Genomic DNA, 8,882 nt, shown 5'->3' with positions numbered 1-8,882 from the left:
TCTGTGCCTTCAATAATGCTTCTTTAAAATACTGCCAGCTGTCCTGGACTCCTTTCCTCTTCATGTTAGCATCCCAGAGTATTCTGCCCATCAGGTCTCTGTGGGTATGTCTACACTACCCCGCTAGTTCGAACTAGTGGGGTAATGTAGGCATACCGCACTTGCAAATGAAGCCTGGAATTTGAATTTCCCGGGCTTCATTTGCATAAGCGGGGCGCCGCCATTTTTAAAACCCCGCTCGTTCGAACCCCGTGCAGCGCGGCTACACGGGGCATGAACTAGGTAGTTCGAACTAGGCTTCCTAGTTCGAACTACCGTTACTCCTCATTCCACGAGGAGTAACGGTAGTTCGTGCCCCGTGTAGCCGCGCTGCACGGGGTTTGAACGAGCGGGGTTTTAAAAATGGTGGCGCCCCGCTTATGCAAATGAAGCCCGGGAAATTCAAATCCCAGGCTTCATTTGCAAGTGCGGTATGCCTACATTACCCTCCTAGTTCGAACTAGGAGGGTAGTGTAGACATACCCTGTGCTAATCAAAATCTGCTTTTCTGAAGTCCAAGATGTGTATTTTACTCCTCTATTTTCTTCCTTTGCTCAGGATCCTGAAATCTACCATTTCATGATCACTGCTTCTGAGGCTGTCACCCACCTCTACTTCCCCCATTAGTTCCTCCCTATTTGTGAGCAGAAGGTCCCTGGTCAGATCCTTCAGAACTTGTACTAAGAAGTTATCCCCAAAAACTTTCTGGATTGCCTGTGTACTGCCGTATTGGTCTCCCAACAGATGTCAGGATGCCAGGGATGGGACTCTGCGCCCCCTGCAGGGAGCCCTCCCCTGGCTCAGGGTTGCCAGCCCCTGGCTCTGGCTACGGGTGGTGACCAGGGCACTGTGGGGTCCATCTGGCCACTCCTTTAGGTCACCCCCCATCAGCACTTGCGTAGGCAAGTGCCAGTGCATCCCACTTCCTTGGGGCCCTCCTTAGCCCCCCATCTCAGATGTACCGGGGCTACAGGCACCTTAAACAGGGTTCTGTCTATACCCCTCAGGGTCAGCTGAGTGTTGGGCACCATGTGGTCCGGGGCTAATATATCGGGCCAGGCTAGCATCACCTCCGCCTAGTAGCCTGTCACCATCCTGCCATCCACCTTCAGGGGCACAAGGCACTCGCTCTGCAAGGGCCGCCCTGTCCCCACCCAATACATGGAGAGACCTGCCTCCGGAGCATTAGGTCTCCCTGAGGAGCTGGCCTGAGTAGCCTCCCGACTGAGCTGTGGTCAGCCTGTCAGCCCCTGCCCCAGGGCAGCCCGCTCCTCCTCCAGCCCCAGCCAGTTAATCCTGGGAAGTCTCAGGTTATGGAGCTTGTCCTGGTGCCTGGGGCATTGAGCCCATTTGTGGCCCCTTTGCCCACAGCAATGGCAGGTCAGGCCCAATGGGTCTCCTCAGGCCGGCTGCTCCATCCGGGTACTGGCTGACCCTCTGCAGGTAGAACTGCTGGGCCTCGCTTCCTGGGCTCACCCCATAGGTGATTTCCTCAATTGCACAGCTGAGAACTGGTCTCTGCGCAATTTCCTCTCTGGGACTCCCTTTCACACCTGGACCGGCTGTCCAAGAACTCATCAGCCAGCTTCCCCTTGCTGTGGGTGTCCTCTGGTTTCTGAGCCTTGAGCCAGAGCCTCAGGTCAGATGGGCACGCTCCATAGAACTGTTCCAGGATCATAAGCTCTGCAGTCTTGGCCCTTGTCCCGTACACCCACTTGTGGCAGTATTGCATCAGGCAGGAGGCCAGATCCACATAGGTCTCCCCTGTCCCCTTCAGCGCCTCCCAGAACTTTTTCCTGTATGTCTCAGGAGTCAGCCTGAACTTGTGCAGCTGGGCCTGTTTGACCCATTCATAGTCCCCCGGCTGCAGCTTCTCCAGCTGGCTGAGCACCCCTGCGGCCTTCTGATCCAGCAAGGGGGTGAGCTGCTGGAGCCAGTCAGGTGGGGGGACCTGGTACAGCTCGCAGGCTCACTGAAAGGAGCTAAGAAACCCATCCATGTCCCCTACGTCCTTACATTGGGACAGCATGAGCTTCTCCAAGCGTCTGGCTGTCCCAGGCCCCCTGGATCCCTCTGCACTCACCGCAACTGGGACCTCTCAGCTTCTTCACTCTGCAATGGCCTGCTCATGCTGCCGCTGTCTCTCGGTCCTGGCGCTCCTTCTCCAGTTCCTGGCGCTCCTCCCGACAGGTCTCACACTCCTTCTCATGGTCCTGCCGCTCCTTCTCTTTTTCTTGTGCCTCCAATTCCTTTAGCCTCAGCTTGATCTCTAGCCATCACAGCTCTGCCAAGAGGGACCTCACCTGAGATGAACTGCTGCTGGTAGAGCGTGGCCTGGTGGGTAATGCATCTGTCTTATGGACTCCAGCCCTCCCTCCTGCCTGAGAGTCTGAGACGCTCCGAGGGGGTGTCTGGCTGCTCCCTGCTGGGACAGGATCCAGGCCCCTGGAATGGTCATTCTCTTCCAGCCGGACAATCAACTGGGCCTTGGTTGCTTTCCTCACTGCCAGGCCCCTCTCCTTGCACTGCCCCACAATGTCTGCCTTCAGGAGTCTGATGTAGTCCATCTTCCTGCCATTCCCTGGGGTGCAGACTCACCGGCCAATGCTGGAGCACCACACGACTCCCAGGAATCGCTTCGCTCTGCCTCCAGCACACCTGGCTCTTGCAAGCCCCCTTTCTTCTACTGTGCCCAGTCACTTGCTGCTGGAAGCTCTATCCACGGAGTGCAGTGCATCCCACCCCTGGCACCACTGTGACAACGCGTCGGGGAGACCCCGACCCTGCACTCTCATCCGCAGCCAGATGTGACTCTCTGCCAGCAGTAGAGTAAAAAGGGTTTATTGCTTCTCTGAGATACAGCACAACACAGGCTCGATGTTGACGTAGGAGACAGGGCAGACAGCCCTTGAACCCTGCCCTGTACTGGACTTAGTCTGCTTTCTTCATGCTTCCCCCAGACAAGAATGCTCCTTTTCAGAGCCACCGGTAACTCACTACTCCTAGGCAACCACACCCCTTTCTTTGTTCAAATGCCTTCTCCTGGCCAGGTGTAAAGCAGCTGGGCCATTGCCTACATGCCACAGACACACACAATCTCTGCAGACCAGCATAGGGCAGTAGGGGTCACACACAGCATAACGCAGCAACCGGTGAATGCAACACCAGAGTGAATTCAGGCCACAAGAGTGGATAGCACCCCCACGCCGCCCCACGTCACATGGGGCACAAGCTAAATATAAGTCAACAATGTGATGCTGTTGCAAAAAAAGCAAACATGATTCTGGGATGCATTTACAGGAGTGTTGTGAGTTAGACATAAAAAGTCATTTTTCCACTCTATTCTATACTGATTAGGCCTCAGTTGGGCTATGTCTACACTGACGGATTCTTGCGCAAGTACATCTTGTGCAAGAATTCCTGCGCAAGAACTCTTGCACAAGAACACGTCCACGTGGCCATATGATTTTACACTGATGGCCATTTTAGCCCTAAGACTTTCTTGCACAAGAAACCCTTGCCACGTGTCCACACTGCCCTCTTGTGCAAGAGGTCTTGTGCAAGAGAGCTTACACTTGTTAGAAAAGAATGTAGCTCTTGCACAAGAAGCCCTCTCTTCCCACGCTTTGCTTTAATTTTTCTTGGGCAAGAGCGGGCAGGCAGTGTGGACACTCTGTGGAAGAACGGCCGTTCTTGCAGAAGAACCCACCAGTGTAGACATAGCCTTGGAGTATTGCTTCCAATGCTGGGCACCACATTTCAAGAAAGATGTGGAGAAATTGGAGAAGATCCAGTAAAGAGCAACAAGAATTATTAAAGGCCTAGAAAACTTGAGCTATGAGGGAAGACTGGGCTTGTTTAGTTTAGAAAAGAGAAGATTGAGAGGGAACATTATAGCAGTTTTCAAGTACCTAAAAGAGTGTTACAAGGAGGAGGGAGAAAAATTATTCTCCTTCGCCTCCGTGGATAGGACAAGAAGCAATGGGCTTCAACTGCAGGAAGGGAGGTTTCGGTTGGTTATTAGGAAAAACTTCCTAACTGTCGGGGTGATTAAACACTGTAATAAGTTGCCTAGGGTGGTTGTGGAATCTCCATCTCTGGAGATATTCAAGAGCAAGTTAGATGGACATCTATCATGAATGGTGTAGACGGTGCTTCGTCCTGCTGTGAGGGCAGGGGACTGGACTCAATGACCTCTCGAGGTCCCTTCCAGTTCTAGTGTTCTATGATTCTAACTGCCCCAACTGTGGGAAAAGCTTCAGTCTGAGCTCAACCTTTATTCAGCATCAAAGAATCCACACAGGAGAGAGGCCCTACCAATGCAATGAGTGTGAGAAAAGCTTCAGTCAAAATTCATCTCTTGTTAAGCATCAGAAAATTCACACAGAAGAGAAACCCTATAACTGTCCAGACCGTAGGAAAAGCTTCAGTTACAGTGTAGAATTCAATGATCATCAGAGAACCCACACGGGGCAGAGATCCTATAAATGCAATGAATGTGGGAAAAGCTTCAGTTGCCTCTCTCACCTTTGATCCCATTCCACAACCCACACAGGAGAGACCATATAACTGCTCTGACTGTGGGAAAAGCTTCACTTACAGGTCAACGCTTACTGCTCACCAGAGGATTCACACGGGGGAAAACCTTTTCAGTGCTCTGAATGTGGAAAAAACTTTCAGAAAAAAAGTCTCAGCCCTTTCTGAACATCAGAAAATCCAGAGGAGAAAGACCCTCTGTGTCATCCCATAAGTGTTGTCATTGTGGGAAAAGTTTCTAAAACAAATCAGTTATTTTATTCACCAGAGATCCCACACAGGTGAGAAACCTTACTTGTGCAATGAGTGTGGGAAAAGATTTAGAAGTTGCTCACACCTTCTGTCACATAAGAGACTTCACAGTAATGAGAAACCCTATAAGTATAGCAAAATGCAGGACAATGTAGCACTTTAAAGACTAACAAGATGGTTTATTAGATGATGAGCTTTCGTGGGCCAGACCCACTTCCTCAGATCAAATAGTGGAAGAAAGTAGTCACAACCATATATACCAAAGGATACAATTAAAAAAAATGAACAAATATGAAAAGGACAAATCACATTGCAGAACAGAAGGGGAATGCGGGGGGGTGGGAAGGGGGAGGAAGGAAGGTAAGTGTCTGTGAATTGCTGATATTAAAGGTAGGGAGAGTGGGATGTTTGTGAGTTAATGGTATTACAGGTGATAATTGGGGAAACTGTCTTGGTAATGGGTGAGAAAGTTCAAATTCTTGTTAAGTCCTTGTTGGCAAGTGTCGAATTTTAACATGAATGACAGTTCAGAGGATTCCCTTTCAAGTGCAGATGTAAAAGGTCTTTGTAGCAGAATGCAGGTGGCTAAGTCATTTAGAGAGTGTCCTTTCTGGTTAAAGTGGCAAGAAACTGTTTTCTCTTTGTGATCTTGTCTGATATCTGTTTTGTGGGCATTAATCCTTTGGCGAAGTGTCTGAGATGTTTGTCCAATGTACATAGCAGACGGACACTTTCGGCACATGATAGCATAGATTATATTTCTGGATGCGCAGGAATATGTGTTCTTGATCTTATAACTCACTTGGTTAGGTCCAATAATGGTATCAGCAGAATGAATATGTGGACAAAGCTGGCAACGGGGTTTGTTGCAAGGGAAGGTACCAGGGTTGGTATTAGTGTGGTATGTCCTGTGGTGGTTGGTAAGAATCATCTTGAGGTTAGGTGGTTGTCTATAGGAGACTATGGGTCTGTCTCCCAGAGCCTCTTTGAGTATGGTATCCTGTTCCAATATAGGCTGTAGTTTATTGATAATGTGTTGGACAGGTTTAAGTTGGGGGTTGTAGGTGATGGTTGTGACTACTTTCTTCCACTATTTGATCTGAGGAAGTGGGTCTGGCCCACGAAAGCTCATCATCTAATAAACCATCTTGTTAGTCTTTAAAGTGCTACATTGTCCTGCATTTTGCTTCAACTACCCCAGACTAACACGGCTACATTTCTATCCCTATAAGTATACTGACTATGGAAAAGTCTTCCAGCATAGCTCAAACTTCAGTACACATAAGAAAATCCCCAGAGGACACAAACCTCTGTGGACGACGCATTGGGGTCTCCCGTCTCCTGCACCCCCGAAATGGCACGAACAGACTCCGCCAGCCAGTAGAATAGAGGTGGTTTATTGCTTCTCCAGTATACAGCACAGCACAGATGTCATCAGGTTACAGGACAGGCCTAGGATGCCTCAACCCCCCTTGATATGAGGCAGGGGTCTCGGCTTCTAAACCCCCCAGCCTGTTGCTGAGGCTGCTTCCTCCATGCTCCCAGACAGAAACTAACTCACTCTCCTCCAGCCCTGCCCCCCAGCCAGGGCAGCATTCACCTTCCTTTATTCCTCTCCATGGGGGTTAGCTGGTCGGACCGGTTGAGAGATCCCTTTGCATAATGACCCATCCCTGTCCTTCTGGGCTGTGGTACCGGCGGCAGCCAGTGGGGTTACCACAGACCCATAGAAACCAGCATGTTCCCCCCCACTACGTCACAGGGGGCAAGTGGCTGCTGTGAAGTAGCCTCTGTCCACAGCAGCCCGGGCTGGCCGTGAACAGACACCGGTCCAGCAGTAACCCCTGTCCACGGAGGCGGGAGGGGTATGTGTCCTAGGTCCCTATGAACAGAGGTTGCTCCATCTCCCACAGGGGGAATGTGAATAGTCAACAAGATTAACTGATAAACCTAGGCTTATCAACTTATCAGTTGATCGTATAGTTGACTACTTGTTGACACCTCCGCCTTACATCCCCATCCACTCCACAGCCCCCACTCTACTTTCTCTCTCATTTACTGTCCCTTCTCACCCCCATCTTGCTCATATCCTTGGCCTCTTTCACTCCCCTCCATCTTTTTCCCTCCAGCCCATCCTCATCCTGGCTGGGTCATTTAGGGAGCCTCTAGAAAACTATGAATAAGTGTCTCTGCGTAGGCAAGTATGTGCATGCATGCATTGTATGCGTGTAAATATGAGACTGTGGTTTATGTAGGGAGCTGTGTGTATTGATGCATGTGTACATATCTGTGGGAATAACATTTGCAGACACTTCAACTTTTAAACCTTTTGCTAACTTGTGTACAAAAAAATTCATGACATAAAATGTATATGTATTCGTTTCATGATAAGTTTGAAAAGGGAACTTTAAATGTATTATTTCTTAAAATGTAATTGTTTTTGACAATTTATAATACATTGCTTACCATCTTTGCCTAGCTCAGGGGTGGACAATAAATCAGAGGGTTAGCCTCTGGTGGGCTGGCAGCACTTTATATATCTGCACATTTGCAGGTACAGAAGCTTGCAGCTCCTATTCCTGCAGATCACTGTTCCTGGCCAATGGGAGCTGAAGGAAGTGGCATGGACAGGGACACTGAGAACAGCAATTTGCAGCCAACAGGGGTTGCAAACAGATGTACCTGTGGACATGCAGGTAAATAAAGCACCAACCACCCTTCAGGTGAACTGCATCTGGCCCACAGGACACTTATTCCCCACCTGGTCTAACTTTATTATAAACTCTTTTTTGCAGATTTTTTGTTTTTATGTCTCAGATGGGTAGCCTTGTTAGTCTATAACTGAAAAAAATGAAAAACATCAAATGGTTCTGCAGCGCCTTGGAGATTAACACAAAATGTTGAGGGTTGTGCCCACAAAAGCTCATGATATTATCAGCATTTTGTGTTAGTCTCTAAGGTTTTGCAGGACCATTCATTAAGTTTTTTCTTTTTATGTGTATGTGCAGCACCAATCATGCTGGAGCCCTGATCTTAGTTGGGGTCTCGAGGCACTAAACAAAAATTATAATAATAAATAATGTGGAAGTGTATGTTCATACATGCTAGATGTGTACACATGAATACAAGTGTGTATCTGCATGAGAAAGTTTCTAAAGATTTGATTATATCGGTATCTGGACATATGGTTTTCAATAGTTCTGCTCCATGGATTTGCATTTGGCCTTCAGGAGTAGACCTTTAATGGACCAATTGCAGCTGGGATAACATAAGGTCCTAACTCCACCCATACAATTACAGTAAGTGTAGGGAACAAAACCCGGACACGGAAAGAGGGGCGAGAAAGACCGGTGTGAAATATCGTGTTATGTAAATCCCCTTTTTGAGTCACTGTCCGCCAGCCCCAGCCCTGTAACGAATGGCCGCGGAGCAGTAACAGCCCAGCCCTGCTGAGCACGGACGTGGGGAACTCGGGCAGGGGCGGGGCAAGGAGAGCGGGAGATACGGACATTGCCGTCCAGGCTCACTGCTGGGTCTGAGGCGAGGTGGCCTAAGGGTAGCCATGGCAACCACTGCACCAAGCCCGGACCGCAGCGCCCTGCTCCAAGCTGCCGGGTGTCGGTTGCTATTTCCGCACGACGTAAGGAGACGTAGAGGGCGGGACCAATATACGGGTAACAATATGGCGTCGCCCGAGAACGTGACGGTTGTCCGTTGTGTCTGTTGCTGTGGTCACGTGTGAATCATGTGACGCAGTTCCAGGCCGATGAGGTCATCAGTGGTTGCTCGTGGTCACGTGATCGCTGCCTACGCGCGGGGAGTCTGGGTGCAGATGGCGGACGCAGAGGCCGAGGCGTCTCCGCGCCCTGAGATGGAGCGGCTCGTGGTCGCTCTTCGCGCCCGTCTCTGGCAGTTGCAAGCGGAGCTGCGCGAACAGGAGGTTTCGGAGTCTTCGTCCCGGGCCTACTGCCGGGGGTTCTGCCAGGTGGGAGCCGAGCCTGGGTGGGTTCGTGAGGCCCCGGGGCTCCGGGCGGGGGCTGTGGTCCCGAATACGC

At 50.1% G+C, this 8,882-nt stretch overlaps 1 protein-coding gene and 1 pseudogene across 1 annotated transcript in view; one reads left to right on the top strand and one right to left on the bottom strand.

Moving 5' to 3' along the window:
- Positions 1 to 1,505: 1,505 nt before the first annotated feature.
- LOC149521586 (zinc finger protein with KRAB and SCAN domains 1-like) lies at positions 1,506 to 2,068 on the bottom strand (annotated as a pseudogene).
- Positions 2,069 to 8,617: 6,549 nt separating this feature from the next.
- The window catches only part of RLF (RLF zinc finger), a 114,761-nt gene continuing 114,496 nt past the window's right edge, over positions 8,618 to 8,882 (top strand). Inside the window, exon 1 of the mRNA XM_075909195.2 lies at positions 8,618 to 8,812. Within this exon, the coding sequence (XP_075765310.2) occupies positions 8,660 to 8,812 (153 nt within the window). The 5' untranslated portion in view covers positions 8,618 to 8,659. The remainder of the gene's footprint in view (positions 8,813 to 8,882) is intronic.

This window comes from Pelodiscus sinensis, chromosome 26 (genome assembly GCF_052426305.1).
Source record: "Pelodiscus sinensis isolate ZL-2025 chromosome 26, ASM5242630v1, whole genome shotgun sequence".
Classification (NCBI taxonomy): domain Eukaryota; kingdom Metazoa; phylum Chordata; order Testudines; family Trionychidae; genus Pelodiscus; species Pelodiscus sinensis.
The sequence above is the reverse complement of the archived record's forward strand: the minus strand, read 5'-3'. Positions and strand labels throughout refer to the sequence as shown.